The sequence below is a fragment of the Pterocles gutturalis genome, unplaced genomic scaffold, assembly GCF_000699245.1.
Source record: "Pterocles gutturalis isolate BGI_N339 unplaced genomic scaffold, ASM69924v1 scaffold50112, whole genome shotgun sequence".
NCBI lineage: Eukaryota > Metazoa > Chordata > Aves > Pterocliformes > Pteroclidae > Pterocles > Pterocles gutturalis.
The window spans coordinates 1-17,362 of NW_010112112.1; the positions used below are offsets into that span (position 1 = coordinate 1).

The 17,362-nt window shown below is 35.5% G+C and overlaps 1 protein-coding gene across 1 annotated transcript; it reads left to right on the plus strand.

Moving 5' to 3' along the window:
• Positions 1-229: 229 nt before the first annotated feature.
• On the plus strand, positions 230-11,244 carry LOC104462104 (G-protein coupled receptor 98-like; the record flags this gene model as incomplete). Its single annotated transcript, XM_010073924.1, has 7 exons — positions 230-376; positions 3,580-4,145; positions 5,187-5,457; positions 6,261-6,590; positions 6,745-6,747; positions 9,921-10,094; positions 11,021-11,244. Coding segments are annotated over exons 1-7 (1,715 nt in total), but the record flags the coding sequence as incomplete, so codon positions are not given.
• Positions 11,245-17,362: the final 6,118 nt, after the last annotated feature.

Consider the following 17,362-nt stretch of genomic DNA (forward strand, 5'->3'; position numbering starts at 1 on the left):
GAGGGGCAGAATTCCCGTGCCTTGCCGCAACAACAGTCCTCATAGGCTTATATGGAAATACTTTTCTTCCTCTTTTTTTGGCAATACACAATTTCTTCAGAGTGGTTATTCCTACTTACTCCATCTGCCAGAAAATAACAGATTTTTGCAACTGAATGTGTGTACCTATGAGAGGGACATGATTGGATAGTAATTTGTTGTGTACGTCACATGTGTATTCCTGTTGTACATGTTTCTTACAATAAAAATCAATTATTTGCAGATAGAAGATGGACCAAACCCAGCTGAAGAAGACTTAAGTCCAGCTAAGGGGAATATTACATTTACCCCTGGGAGATCAATTCTGATTTATAATTTAACAGTGCTTGATGATCAGGTAAGGACAAGCTGACTTCATTTTTCTTTTGACATGTAGAAGGTTAACTGCTGTTCTGGAGAGACTTAGAGTAATAAGTTAAAAAAATACTTAGTTTAAATCAGGTTAAAAGTATGTCTGCTTAATAAAGTGATGTTAAATTTTGGCTCTGTGAGCTCTCATTTCTATTCCTTCTAATGCTACCTTTGTAATTCTCGTAGTGAATATTTCTAGTTTCTGAACATATCACAGCTACTCTGACTAGACCTGTTAGATGCTACTACAATAACTGTATAAATAATCAGGAAAGCATTATACTTCTTTTTCAGATGGAATACTGTGGTCCTTGTTGTAGAGCCAAGGGTGGTGTTCTTGAACATCACACCTAGATACAGGTTTATCTATTAGACTGTCCTTCCTCTATGTAACTTTTCTGTACTTCTTTTTAAAAAAAAGTTCTGCTTTTCCCAAATTGTCTGACTTGCACATTTGGCCTATGTTTACATCTTGAACTCAGTCTCTCCTTTTTGTCTTTATTAATTGTTTAAGCAAAAGAAACCTGATTATAACATTATTTACATGATACACTTTTTTATTACATCCTTAGTGATACCTGTGCAGTTCATCTGCCTTCAGTCCATGAGAATCCAGTTTATTCTTTGTTAAATTAATTGGCTCGCACTCCTGTGAAGAGCAGACATGTTGTGTTTGCCACTAAAGAAGAATCTAACACTTTGAATATTCACAGAGAAAAGATAGCTTCAAAAGTTTTATATGTTTATATATATATATATATGTTTTTAGGTAGAAACATGTTTTAAAAAATGCTTCTAAAAATAGATAAGATTCCTAAAAGAAAGAGGCAATTTTGTGAAAACCATGAAGACTAGGTGATAATTAAAAACTTACAATTTTTAGATTGGTCTTTCTTTAAAAAAAAATATGCTCATATTCTGTAACCCTTTCTATTTCGGAGTGAACAAAACATATTCTTCTACTTTTCAGTTTGTGATTTTCATTTTTCTTACCTATTCTTTTCTGGTTTTCTTTTTTTTTTTCTTTATAATGGGGCAAAGAGGGAAAATAGAGGCACCAAAATAAGTAAATTTGATACAGAACAACTTAATAAGGAGATTCACAAGAAAAAAACAATAGCAAAAAGTCCCTGATTCAGAAGTGAGCAACTTTAAGACAATTTTTTCTATATATGTTAGTTATAAAAAGTGTTTTTCCACACTTATTCTGATATTTTTAATGCTAAGAGGCTGGTGTGTATAAAGATCTCTTTCAGATTAGGTGTAGTATTTCTGTGACTTAGAAAGATATTGTGAGGCTTTTTGGGAGGATGTGAGGTTTTTTCCCTCTGAGAAAGGCTCTCGAAATTCCATTTCTGAAAAGTTTGATCTGGACAGGTGTGGCTGGTCCACTCAGTGAAAGTCTTTCATAGGTATACATGAAAGATTAATTTTGCTTAGAAAGCCTTTATTGACTCTGATGATGATGGAATTCACAAGAATATGTTACTCTCAAAACTTTTGTTTGAGCTTTTAGGATCTGAAGTTAGGAAAAACAAGGACATAAGTATTTTTCTGAACTGGGTAGCCCCTTTCCTACAGAAATTAGAGGACTGCAGATCTGATCTCCACAGCACTACATTTATATTAATTTTATTGTACATGATTCCTTTTTTAGTGAGGAATAATGAAAACATTGTTGAGAGAAAATGGAAGAGGTGAGGCAGCACTGGAAATCCTTTATACTGTTGTCTTAGAAATTTGACTGTGTTTTTTCAATTGGTCAGTCATGATGCCATTAAGAACTCCAGAATGTCTCATTTATATGAGATACTAAGATGTAAACTATAACTATAATTGTGGATACAATTTGACTGTCCCTTAAATGTATATTTTTATGGTGCAAGATGATATATTAATTAGTGAACTAAATGAAATGTGATTGAACATCTATTCTAACAAGGTGAAATAACTATGTTGTATGTCAGTATAGGAGGTGACTGAGAGCTTCCAGATCTCACATTGACAAAAAAGCCCTGCATCAGTCAAAAACATTATGCAAGTTTAAGTACCACAAACCAAACAAGGGACAGAATTGGCATCAGCTATAAGGACGGTTGCATGCGCCCTCTCTTAGCCCTTAGATCTGAGGGTGGCCAATTAACAAATGAGTGTGAAAGAGAAGAAATATTGGACAGCAGGGTTTTCAGAACTTTTTTAGCTTGGTAAACAAAAGTGCATGAAAAGCATTTGTCAACTTTATAGTAGAGTATAACCATTAGCAAAAAAGTAATTTTGTCATGGAATTCATCTCAGAAGCAAATTATACTAGCTTATAGGAGTCCACAGCAAGGATGAGATGCAAAGATCATAAATAATTTTTAAATATTTACTTTTTACATATAGGTAAGTATTAATGAAATAATAATATTTTTCAGTTAAATAGGTGTATCAAATCAAGATTTTGGGCATAAAATGCAGTAATATAAAGCAAAAATCTCATCCTCAGATTCTGTAATTTGCAGTTTATAAGCCATTCTTTATTGGCTGATGTTCCTCAGATATTGCAGAAGAAATAGCTAAAACTAAAATGGAGTTTAAACAGTCATTTTGGAGAAATGCCGAAGCCTAGTTAGTTGCTAAGCACTAGAAAACACTTTCTCAGATCCATGATGGAAATTTTCTCTGGGGATGTGAAGTGTTCCTTTTCTAGTTGTATAGGAATGGATGGGCCAAGGTAGGCTGTCTCTGTAAGTTGTTCCTGTGTTCTCTCAGGCATGACCAGGGGTGAATCAGTATCAACATCAGAAAATCAAGGTGTAAATCGAAATAACTGAGAGGAACATTTGTTTCCAAATAGAGGTGGCTTCCAAAAGTAGAGTTTGGATTTTCTTCTACTCTCAAGTTGGAAAGAACCAGTTTTTTCTGATTCTTGCCTAGTTTTTGTTTTCCTTTGGCTTTCCACCCTTTTTTCATATTGCTAGAGCACAGAAGTTTGTTTTAGAAAAGGGAAATGTTCAGTTTTGAGAAGGGATCTTCAGCCAAAGTTAGAAGCAAGATTTCTCTTCTGTTTGTTTTAATATGAGATGAGCTGTCAAGTTTCTATTCTTTCCCTTTTCTGCAAAGTATATAAAACATATTTCTAAGTAAGAGTGTTCTGCATGTATTTGAAAAGTGACTTACACCCAGTTGCTCATATTATTTTTCCAGATACCTGAAAATGATGAATTGTTTGTTTTTCGTCTGAGGAGCGTGGAGGGAGGGGCTGAAATCAACAGCACAAAAAATTCTGTTCAGATTAATATTAAGAAAAATGACAGTCCTGTGCGTTTTGTTCAGAGTTCTTATATGGTGCCTGAGGATGCTGATGTGCTAACAATTCAAGTGGTTCGTGGTAAGGATGTCAGTGGAAAGTTAATTGGACCTGATGAAGATGAAGTCTCTGTGACTTACTCCATCATAACTGGGGATTCAACAGCACATGCACAACTTAATGTAGACTTCCTAGATCTACAGCCAAATACAACTATTGTTTTCCCACCTCTAGTTCATGAAACTTATATGAAATTTAAGATCCTTGATGATGCCATACCAGAAATTGCTGAGACCTTTCAGATTGTGCTTCTTAAGGACACTTTGCGGGGAGATGCTGTTTTGGTTAATCCATCTGTTATTCATGTCACCATCCAACCGAATGATAAACCCTATGGAGTACTGTCAATCAACAGTATCCTGTTTGCTCAGACTGTTATCATTGATGAAGACCAAATTTCAAGGTACTACAGATCTTCAAATCTAGTATCTAGTCAGTTTAAGATATTTGCTTGGCATTGTTAAACATCCTCAGGATCTCATTGAAAGTAAATATAAAATCACTACTGAAAATATATACACTTATTGCGTTATTATTATCAGCTATATCTACAAACATTTCAAGGAATTGGGAATGTCTATTATACAGGAAGTATTTTAATATTTATGAACTGTATCTAAAAACTGTAAATATTTAATCATATTATCAGAATACTGAAAATCCCTTAATCTAAAGACAGGATCACTGAAGTCGTGATGCTGCCACACACCAGTTCATACAAGTGAGAAATAGCTTCCTTCTGTGCTAAATATATTTGCTATATATAAAATCAGTCTCTAGTTATAAAAAAACTTGAGTGTCTCCCATGAAATATTTACCTTAAACTTAAAACTAAGTTAAATGTTTGTAATTTTGCAGAGAGATTAAAATCTTATACACAGTACAGAAATAAATCTTGCTTTCTGAATTTTTGTAAGTCATGGTTCCCAGACTTTTTGTTGTAGTCATGTGCTTTTCAGATGCATGAAACATTTCCAGTATCATGACGCTTGATAACTTAATATTTGAGTACAGAGGCAAACAGTTCATTCAGAATGATTATTTAAATATTCATGCCTGACAATTGTATTTTGGTGTAGTTTATAAAAATGGTGTAGAAAGTAAAAAGAGAAAAAGTTTTCTGAAATTTGACATGTATTTCTCAAGGCAATTGTAAAACATTCCAAGTCTCCACTTCTCGGTATTTTTCGCTGTAAACAAAATAAATTCTAACAAAAATCTTTAGACACATTGCAGACAGTTTATGAATAAGCACTCTAGGAATAAAGTCTTACATGTGTGTTATGATTTCACAAACTTTAAGCCCTGACTCAAATGTCAGTTGCAGTAGTTAACGTTTATTCCACTTAAATCAGTGTAAGTCTTTCAGGGAATCAATAACTAAGCAAGACGGTATTAATTATAAATTTATATTGTGGACTTTTATTTTCATTCAAAACCATAGGTTTGAAGGGATCACGATTATAAGAAACGGTGGAACACATGGAAATGTTTCTGTTACTTGGGTTATAATCCGAAATAGCAGTGATCCCTCACCTGTGACTGCTGACCTCACTCCAGAGACTGGGGAGATATATTTTGATCAAGGACAGATGCTGGTGACGCTTCCCCTGATCATTATTAATGATGATATACCAGAAGAGGCAGAGCCCTATATTCTGAAACTCTTAGCTCATACAATACGGGGAGGTGCAGAAGTCAGTGAACCATCTGAGGTAAGCTGGCTTTCAGAATTCTTTTGGAGAAGGTAATAGGTAATAATTGGGGGACTATACCAGTTTTGATAACATTGATTGATTGGCTAAACTGGCCAACGGGTTTGGGCTTGAATATAAATCAAACAAATTAATCCTTGCTATAATCTTAGTATGTAGAGCCATATCCAAAGTGTTTGGCTTAGTATAGCATACATAGGCCGTTTTAATGCACTGGCAGTTGTCTTAGATTGTTTTCAATTTATGTAGCATTGCATAAATGCTGCCTTGAGTGACTGCTTGCTACACAAAGACAGGAAACTTATTTTCACTAGCTCATTTTCTGTCTTAATGATTATTATAATGTTTTATACAGAGGAGCTTCAAGAGGAGGTATTGGTGATTAAGAGTGTAACCACTGGACTGTTAAATAAAGCGTGGCTTACATTGCTGACAGTTCTGTGACTCAAGTCCCTACTTTGTCTTTCTCAAAAATGGTTGGAATGAACTTGGTGAATAACATGATTTTTTTTCACAATCTGAAACATTTTTAAATTATTCAATTTGGCTAAAAAAAAATTGGTTATTCAGAGCTCATTCTGATACATAGATGATGCATAGTGGGAAAGTTGCCACTGTCAGTGTTGTGCTGCTCGTGTACAAAGAATACTTTGGGACTGTCAGTCTGATTTTTTTCTTGAGTGCCAATTCACTAAGGAGAAAAATGTGTGGTGACAGTCAGGACATGCTTTCATGAAAGCGTGAAAACTATGATAAATTATAACTGCAGCATAGAGAAGGAGATGCTGTTTTCTGTTTTGCAGCTTCTGTTTTACATTCAGGACAGCGATGATGTTTATGGCTTAATAAAATTTTATCCTTTGGAGAATCAGAAGATTGAAAGCAATCCAACAGGACGTTTTTTATCCTTGAGTTTTGCAAGGGAGAGAGGAGCAGTTGGAGATGTGCAGTTGGTTTATACTGCACTGTATATTCCAGCTGGAGCTCTGGATCCTGAGAGAGCAAAAGATGGCATTCTAAACATGTCTAGAAGAAGCATTCTCATGTTTCCAGAAGGAAAAACACAAGATACTTTAAATATACCAATAAGAAATGATGCATTTCTTCAAAATGGTGCTCATTTCCTTGTACAGGTATGTCAGTTGTGTTTTGGAGTGTTTTTTTTAGCCTCTATAACATGAAAGATATAATTTAGTAGTGGATCCTTCCCTCTTAATTTAATTAAAAGGATCCTACCATTAAAAAAAAAAAAAAAAAAAAAAGAAAAAGAAGTTATTAGCTCTGTAGCTAGTAAAACTTTATTTTAGAGACAGCTTCTATAAATATGCCATAAGGGCTTTATTCCTAATCATTGTTTACTAGTTACACCATTTTTAAAAAAGAGACTGCTGTAACAGGATTCAGGAATTAATAATGGAATTTGACAAAACGAGATCAATGTAGCAGAAGTTAGTTACCTTCTGAGGTATGTTTCTCTGTCTATCCCTTGGCTTTCAATTTAACCAAATTAAGGTCCTTATAATTAAATTACAGAAGCATGACAAATTTTAGAAATTAGAAACAAGTAAATATAAGTTAAAAATAGACAAACATCTATTATATGTCATTTAGGTATAAATTTGGCCAGAGAACTTGAAAAGTTTTTTTTCCAGTTTTCCCTCTATATGCCCTTTTCGGTTTTTTCCTCTTTCATTTCTACCTGAATTTTTAAGACGGGAAATTCTGTCATTGCTATTTGTCTAGAAAAAGATCACTAAAACTATATTTTTGACAGAAAACTGGATTTTCAGCAGAAATATTTAAAGAAAGAATTTCCACTTTCCGAAGAAGGCTTTAATTTTTCACTGGAGAAAACTAAATTTGCTTAAGTTTTAGCAAGTTACTATTCAGTATACTGCTGCAGAAGATTTTGGCAACTGTAATCAGTATTTGTTATACTTATTTTCTCATCTTCAGTTAAGACTACTGTATAATCTCTACCTCCTCTGATTAGTTGTTGCTGCTCTGGTCATCTGGGATGATGAGCCCAAGTAGCGGTCTTGATACACAGAAAAAGGGATGACTTAGCACATCCAAAGCACAAATTACAGAGAGATTTCTCAGTTCCTTTTAATATTTTCATTTTACATTAGATGTGGTTAGAGTTTTCAGATGAAGACGTTGATGTTAAATCCATAGATTTAAAATTTGCAAGGTCTTTAACTTATGGTCTGCTGAAGATGTTTTAGTTACTTCCAGGATGCTGAAAAGATTTGTTCTCTCCACTTCCTTCTCCCCATATTCTGTTGAAAAAAAAAAAAAAAGAAAAAAAAATTCCTTGCCAGAATTATATTATTGTTTTACTAGTATTCAATTTTTGGCATTCATGGTTAGATAAGGAATTGCATGCTGGAGTAGTAGAATAGGTTTGTGTGTTTTAACTTGCATGAGATCTAAAATATCTATAGAAGAATTGAAACATCTAATTCCATGCTGCTTCTAAAAGATACACTATAAATAACATTGCAGTGTGGACTATAGACAAGATATACATATGATAAGTGATTCAGAATGCAAGCACTTTTCCTGGCTTTTTAAACTGCAGATTCCAGGGAGGTGGGGGAGGGGGTGAATGTTCTATATTTTCTCCATGAACCATAAAAATCTTTTTGTTTGAATAAAAAAAATCCGTGGGGCTCTCCAGCACAGAAAAATCGTTTAGAAACTCATAGAGAAGGAAGCAAAATACCCCTATTTATCACTATGACAATCCTTCAACATTGTGAGTAAACGATAATCTTAGTGAACATGTTTAGAATGAGATTACCGAGTTTGTACTGGGCACAATAAAGGAACAACTCAGTAATCAGGGGAGGAGTAGTGGAGGAGGAAATTAAGCTTTAACACAACTAAAGAATGGATAGAGGAACTGCAAAAGTGAGATTAACATTCTTCAGTGACATCTTCAATTAAATAGCATACTGCAGTCTGAGGTGCAGTTTTTGGTATGGACAGGAAGATTAACTAGTTTAATAAACTACTCATCATTATTATTCAATTCACAATGCATTAATTTTTCCTCATGAACTGATTTGTTTTAAGAGGAAACACTGAAGGAAAGAAAAATCTTGCTTCTTCATTAATTATTATTTTATCTCAAGGTTACTATCCAGGATCAGAAGCACTTAACAGTGTGAATTGTTTCAGCTGTGTAGTGTTTCAGAAACTTTACTGAGCTAACAACCACACAGTGGTCCCTGCGTACTGTTAATTGCAGGATCAGGGCCTACTCTAAATGAAAACTTAGAAAATGAGCAAAACAAACAGGCCCACCATCTGTTCCTCAGACTCTCAATAACTGGTTGATATGGTTGAGAATCAATGACTGAATACAGTATTTGTAAAACAGTGTCATCTATCATCAGGTAACATGTGCATGAATATTTTTGTGTGTTACTCAAACTGTGGTAGAACAAAGTATGATACAGCCCAAGTTTGGTTTTAAGAACTGAAGGACTTTAAAAATAATCAGTTGAAATGTTGGTTCATGATCACTATATGGATTTAAACAAAGCCACTTTCCCATCTTACAATAAAACCTTACTATATGATAACATCTGATATCTCCAAACAAAAAACATCCTTGTGGGAGTTGAAAGGAGGTTGTCATTGGGGATTCATGACCCAGTGAATTGTTTGCAGAAATATATGCAAATCATTTATGAAAATATTTATTATAATGATGGGTGTAGGCAAAATCACATGGTATAAATTATATTTGAAAGAAATGTTTAAACAGGCAAGTCCTGCTCTCCTTACTGTGTCAGTACTGCTGCTGGGTTTAGTGAGCGATAGGACCCATTCAAAGAAAGGGTAAACATTTTTCTATTTCTTCTTAGTATCAATAAACCATCAGAAATATGGCAACACAAGAGAAGACTACAATTTTGAAATACTGTACTGATTTTCAATTCTGAATGCAATTCTAAAGTATTAGTTATTATAAATAGAGAAGCTCTTAAACTTGCATCAGAGAGGAAAGATGATTGTGTCATTCTTTGGCTTCATCAGATGCTGTAAGTTATTATGGTTCCAGTGACTTCAGCAGATTTCTATCAATGCATGGCACAAAAAGTAAAGTTAAAAAAAGTAGCTTGAGGTACCTGTGAAATCAATACTGTTTTCCATAGGTCTAGTAATGAATTGGCCAATCTAGATGGTTCATTCTCCCTCTACATACATTTAGTTTTGTACACAAACATGATTTGTTTGAGAGGTATAGCATTCTTCTGACAAAGCTCAGTGGTATCCACTTCATATCTTTCACACATCTACTTTTGAATTTTTGTAACAGCAACGTTGCCAGTAAGAGAAATTTGTTCTGAAGATTTTTGCTTGGTGCATCATGAAATTTGTTCTAAAATGTCAGAATTGTTCTGACTTGGTACTAAGGCTTCTTATGTCTCAATTTTTTCTAAAAAAAGGAAAAAGTTGACCTGGTGAATAGAATTCCTCTAGTCCCACCTGTGAGTCCTAGATTAGGTGAGATTCAAAATATTTCTCTGAGGATTACTCCAGATATTGCAAATGGAGAAATAGGCTTTACCAGCAATCTTCCAATTATTCTTTCTGAGCCAGAAGATTCCCCTGCTACAGTGGTGAGTAAACCTTTTTCTGTGGTCCCTTACTATGGAAAATTTATTTGGAGAAAACAAAGTCTGTGATATTCAGTGTAACATTTGAAAGTTAATTTGGGTAAAATCCTTCCCCTAAGTTCTGCCTGGTCCCTTGCTTCAAAAAAAAAAAAAAAAAAAAAAAAAAAAAGGCAAAAAAGTTTCTCTGTAAGCGTACAAAACCATTTAGGTCTTGATGCTCACACAGAACAAAAGATGCTGCAGACAGTTTTAATCTCTCTCACCAAATGCAAAGGCAACGATAGTAAAGTAGGACTGATAACAGTCCTAGATTCCATGGAAATGCCTATGTATCTCACCGTTGACTAACTTACATGTGAACACATTTTTTGGCTTACTGGTATGTTTTCCAACAATTGTGTTTTTTAGGTTTCTGAAAACCCAAAAAGCATTTTCACAAGTGTTGCCATCTGAGTGCATGAATCCCAGCTGGAGAAACCTTTTATGAAATGTTTTTCCATACATTTTAACTTTTTCCCCTTGTTGTCTTCACTGAAATCTTCCCACAAATCCTTGTTTCTCATTCTCAGATTAAAACTGCTAATTGCCTTAAGAAGAATGCAGGTTGCTCTGTAGTATAATAACCAGAGTAAAATTATGGTACTTATATTTAAAATATAGATTGTGTCTTGAAGAGGTGGGCACTGGTGAAATCAGTCATGCAAGGCTTTTTGTGTTTGTGGTTGCTTAGTGATTTGTGATATAAATAATCTGTTATCTCCACCATTTTAGTTACGTCTAAGTATGAAACTGATAAATGATTAAAAGAAAGATGAGATTTAGAATACAAGCCGAACATTTTGAGGCTCATATTCAAACAGTAATTTGCAAGTGGGTTATTGTTTTTGCATCTAGTTTTGCAGGTTAGAACATATTCATGTGTTTTGTAGGTTTCCATTGCATTGCATCGAGATGGGACTGATGGTCAAGCAACTGTGTTTTGGAGTTTGAAACCCTCTGGTCCCAATCAAAAGGCAGTAACACATGATGATATAGGTCCTTTTAATGGCTCCGTTGTTTTCTTATCTGGACAAAGTACTACTGCAATCAACATTATTATTAAAGCTGATGATATACCTGAAATGAATGAAACTGTGTTATTAACCTTGGACAGGTATTGTACCCTAATCTCTACTCATATGTGTCAGTTTTAGTACTCTATTTAGGTATAACAAACTAGCACTGTGTTAATTAGGAGGTATTGCCTGTATTGTGTTGTTGTGCCTGAAGGAGTATTAGGCCCTTTATTCAGACTGTGTATGGATTCTTTGACTGGAGATCAATAGAAGCAACTGTGTTGTATTTATTATCTAATGACTTAATTTTGTTTATATTTTGATGAAAATAATGTATGCTATTTAGGACATTCTTTCAGCTTTGATCTTTAGTTACAGCTCTTGGTTATAACATAGATCTTTTCAGAAAATTAATATTTAGTAAGATAATTGGGAAAACTGTAATGAAGAGTAGAAAGCAATACATAACTGTGTTTCTGTCAGAAAAAGGTTTACAGCTTGTGTGTCATAGCAGAATTAGATAAGCTTTTAATTTGTTTGATCTGTGCATTCAGTATTGCTTGCTCTTGATGATTAGATACTTCCACCACAACTGCTGGCTTCCAAAACAGCACAGTGTGACCATTACCACACTCTTTGGCTACAAAGGGAGCAATGGTGTTTCCGAAACACAGTGGTGTAGTCTTCTTTCTTCTTGAGATCAGGATTGTAGGATAATTAAGGCCATAAGGGACCTCAGGAGATGCATTGACTACTTCAATTAGTTCATACCCCGGAGTGTATTCCATCTTCAATTTACTAACAGGAGAATCTTGGCTGGGTCTTCTGTCCTGTTTCCAACAACTCATTTGTTTATATAGCTTAGAAATACCACCACTTCTTCTCTGACCTCCTATTAGTCTAAGGTACATTTTTATACTTTTTTCTGGAAACATACTAATATGGTCTGCCAGCAGCGATGTCCACATTGAACATCTACAATTTACACACTCCATACGTTGTGTGGAAGGGTTTTTGTCCAATGTAGGAAGTGCAAACTAGCTCTTGGGAGCTTCAACACCAGATACCCATGGTGATTGCATACGAGCAAACCAGCAACCAGCTCCTCAACCTTTTGCTGATGCTGTTTCAGAAAGCCTGTTTTTTGAACATTATTCTATCACACAGGAAAGGTGTCATTCCATTCCAGGATTGGCCTGCTTCCATAAAAGCTGGCTAGTGGATGCATCTAGTACAGAAAGAGTTACTTCGTTCTACCTTGGCTACTTACTGCGCTGAAAAGACAGTCCTGTCCAAGACAAAAACAAACAGACACTACTGCAAGCACTTCTCTGCTGTCCTGGTTCATCTCAAGGAATTCATTGGAACCTTTGGCACAAAGGGGGAAACTTAGAATAGAAATGGTGACGGAATTTGTGAAGAAGATGCGTAAGACAGCCAAAAAATGGGAGTGGAAGGATAGGAAACAAATAAGCAGATAGAGGAAGGGGACAGTGTAAAAGGTTAACTTTTTAAGTTCTGACAGCTCTGCAGGTGTGTGTAACTCCAGCTTTCTGCCACTTTTTCTGAGCAGTAATGCCAGGCTGTGGCTTGAAAATGATGGTTCAATGAGAATTGAAGTGGTAGCTGAACAAATGTAGCTGCTGTTCTGCTTTTACTATGTATGGTGGCAGTAGCAAGATCTGTTGATCATGAAGTGGTGGTAAAAAGTGTGCCAGTGGTAAGCAGCTTTCCGACACTTGGCAAGGTCAGAGAGTGGAGAAAAGAACAGGTGGTCTGCCCTGGAAGAAGAAGGAAACAAGGAGGAGATAAAATCTGAACTTTTCGCTAGACCTGGATAGTGTCCCTCAAGGCTATGAGTGAAAGTTGGCAACTTTAACATTAGCGGAAGCCAAGAATGAAATGACTGCAAAGATCATCCTTTCAGTACTGGAGATGACTCTTCAAATCAGGGTTGAAGGATACTGGCAGGGTTGTGTGTGTAAGCTTGTGATATTGGTTTCTGTACAGTTTGTATTTTCTGGGTGAGCAGAAGATTTCAGTTTCTGTGGCTGCCAGCCAGCATCTCACAGCAGTGGCAAATTAGCCTGAAAACAAAGATACACTGTGCTGTGGATGTGCTTGTACTGTTCTGTAAATTGTAGCATAAATCTGTAGGAAAATGGCACATGTAAGGACTTTAATGAAACTATAGACATAGAAATATGTTCATAAGCATTCTATTTATTGCAATTAGTAATAGCATGGATAAAATATTAAAAAAATAGTTCTAATAAGGAAGTATTATTTACAACTCAGTGGTGTTGTTAAGGCACTTTATATTTTAAATGAGCTTTAATTACATCTATAACTATGAAAGAAACTTTCCAAGCCATTAAAATAGTATTTTGTTTCCTTGTTCTATGGCCTCTGTCTGTGGGCTGTAGGCATTAAAAGTAACTCTGAATTTCTCCACAAAATGGAGGTGAATGTATATCATGAAGAATATGCTTACAAAGAAGACAGATGAGTAATAGAGAAGCTAGACAATCCTGTACCTGCTGAAGCTTCTTCATATTTTCTTTTTTTAGAAGCAGCTTCAGGTTGAATGCCTGCCCATAGCTGAATAGGCCTGAAGTGAGACCAAAGATAAATAAAGCCAGATGTCTGTAGTGAAATCTGTATGAGAAAGAAAAGGCCTTGGTCTTCTTGATGAATGTAGGTGGAACAGGCCATGGAAACTGTATGCTTTGTGAAAACATATAGACATACTAGGGCAGTTCGTTTTACCTGGTAAGCACAAATAGAAATCAGGTTTTTTTTTAACAATCTGGTTGTTTTTCCTGTCTGCACAACATATTCTCCTACTGGCAGTTGTCATCCCCTCAGTAAGGTGCAGGTAACACAGCTATTGACTTGGCATTTGGCACCAGCGGAGGGCCAGGACCTCCAGGGCACGTGGGTCGTGTTTGCACTCTTAAATGAGTCGTGGTGAGAAGGAGAACTTGCGGACTTTGGGGTCTGCAAACAGCAATATACTGATAAATTGATTTGTGAAAGTGATAATCTATGAACAGATTACTGTTTAAGTAGTCCTTTTGTTTTTGAGTCATGACTCATAGGATGCCAAAAGAGACTAATGTACATATGTTATGACCTAAATTTCTTTTACTATCTATAATTAAGCAAAACTGAGGTAATGTAACAGGGCATTTTTATAATTCTAGGGTATTTTTATAGTTCTAGTGATTTCTGTGATACAATGCAAATTTCTAAGGGCTGAAATTCTGTCCTCAGTAAATTTAGAAAATAGATTTTTTTTTGAAAGTGCAAATGCAAAACACAAGTTTGCCTGTTTCATTGTGAAATATCTTGTAGGTTTTTGTGTTTAAGAGATTTCTTCATGTCCAAAAGTTAGCAAATCATGGAAGCTCTGTTTAAAGCACTGCATACTGACTATGGTCCTTAATGCAGGGCTTAAGCAATGTTTATATGTTGTGGTTTTCTGTCTGCACTGGCATGCACAGAAGCACTAATATACTGTTTAATGGAGTTGGATTTTCTGCTAACTTGGTGACCACCTGTAGCTAGTGTCTGTTTCAAAACCGTATCTATCTTTCTTACTTAAGTAATTGTTCTGTTTAGTGGATTTGGTGCTATAGGAATTTTCTCTGTCAGTGTAAAACCTTGGCTTTTTCTTCAAGGGTTTGGTCAGACTTTGTTTTGATGATGAAAAAAGTTATTTGATGATGAAAAAAGTTATTATTAAGCAGTAGAATGCTGAAATGAGTACTGCTGGGCACCTGCTGCTAGCTTTTATTACTTTTCAGAATAGTAACACCATGTATCTCCTGATATGAGTTACAAAAATTAAAATAGCCTTCAAATTAAATAATTTGTGTATTAAACCTGGAAAAAAAGGTGTTCGCTCTGGTGAGAAGCGCTGTGGGATTTATAATGTGGCAAATCCTACTTAATACTGTTCTTTAAAGCTAAGTCCTGCCACTAATTAAATCAGTTGATAAACCTGAAAAAAATGAAGAAAGGGTGAACACTGAATACAAATCTAGGAGGCAAATTGAGTAACATTCCACAGGAAATCTGAATTCACCTTTTCTGAGATACCCTGATAGAAAAGAAAGTCTTTTAAAGACGTGTGTTTTTAATAGTAACAGCAATACACATTCACAGTTGCAATTCAGTTTCTCAGGTGCTTTTCTAAACATTCAGTTTCTGCAGAATTCCATTTCTTGGTCCAAAGCTATCAAATTTGACCACATTGCATATCTTAATAGTTATTATTTTATTTGTGGTTTCATTTAGTTCATAATTACATTGAAATTCTCATGTTACTTTAAACTCAGTTAAAAATCTTTCTGATAATTTGTAGTACTATGTGTTTTAAAAAGTGCAAGAAACCCTTTGAAGCTTCTGTTGTTTGTCCTAATTAATCTGTAGTTCTTGCTAAATAATAATTACTATTTTTTTAAAGAAAAAAATTCCCTAATGACAAGTCATTTCGTGTGGAAAGTGCTTTATTTTACAGCTGTTTCATCACAGAACACACACGCAGTTGGAGATTGCGTTTCTTATGTTACCACCATGAACATTGGCATGATTTATCCACTGTGATAAAATTAAAATTCATGTCCACAGACAGCCGTTTTGCAGAATAAGTTAAGCTGAGGAGAAAGAAAGGCCAGTGGCTTTCCCAGGGAGAGGGGTCTCTCTACTCCTGGTCAAGTGCTCTCTCCAGTAGCTGGGTCTCCTTGGCATGGGCAAGCAACGGTGTGCAAGGAGCTGTTTTAACTTTTATCATTACTTCTGAATGCACTTGCCTGGGCCAACTATGAGTTTTAGAAGTTCTGAATAGCCATTCCCTTGCCGCACTGCTCTTGTAGGAGTGCCTAAAGAGGTGGTGGGGCAGGTCAAGCCAGGAATACATGGCAGGGTTAGGCTGGGTGGTGGTCACTGGGATCAGGCACAGCCCAGTTATTGCCAGACAGGTCCACAGCAAGGTGACAAGTCCAAGAATGGGCCAGGAGGTCACCTGGTGTGTCCTGGTCCAGGGATTTTGTGAGAATTTATACGTGTGTACCTGAGAGCGTAGATACGAGAGATCCTACATTCGTTGCCCGTGTAATGGCAGCTCAGAGCTGGAAGCCTAAGCCTAGGTGCTTCTATTCCATTTTTTTCATGGGCTATTTTATGCCTTTTGTGAATAGTAGCTAACATTTACTATGTCAGATCAGTGACAGCCATCTAGCCAGTCATGCAGAGAAAACATGGTCAGACCAATAAGCAAATAAATAAATAAAGTGGTCCTGATGTTGAAAATGGGACTTGTATGGAGAAACCTCCGAACAATGGTTTTCTTTAACAGTGGATGGGCTGAATCTCACTAGTTACTTTCTGACCTGCAGGTTCTCTAGATTCCAATCTCCCTTACACTGTGACCGTTGTGACGAGTATTACTCGTCTTCTCAGTCCTTTCAAAGAACACCTGGAGATGCTCAAGATGCACACTTCATGGTACCTTGTGACTGTTTCATTTCTGCTGCCCTCTGGATTTCTGTAGTGCTGCCACTGTGCATTACAACACAATATTAGATTCCAGCACTACTCCTCAGTTCATCCTAACAGGCTTTTTTTTTTTTTCTGGCTGTGTTTGGACTCATGCGGTGTAATTTCATGAAGCTGAAAGAGATTTTATTTCTGGCATGACCTTCCACTTTCTGATGAATTATTACATCTTAACTACTTAAGCTTGTACATATATATCAAAAAAATCACTTGACATAATGGTTCATTTGTATTCTTTGCTGTAAATTATATTACCAACAGCTTAGCAATATAATTAAATTTTAGCATTACCAACTCTGGAATTTTCTCCTTGATCTTTTCATTGTATTAGTAATATGATGGTTTTGGAACACTTCTTCATATGTTTCTGGAAGAGGGAGAATGTCTCAATATATTGTATTTGAAAACTAACCTCATTGGAAATCAAGAAGAAATTTCTATTAACTCAAATCTCCTATTTGAAAGAAGGTATCTGCAAGTGTATTTGCTTTATTTCCTGAAACTTTTGAGTGAGCTCTAATCTCTATTGAATTCTGAATTTGGGTTACTTTTGAGATTAGTGAAGTCAGAATTTCACTTTGTGAATGCTGTGGTAATCTGTTTATGGTATTTGAATAAGATATAAAGGTTTTATATTTAATATATATTTATTTT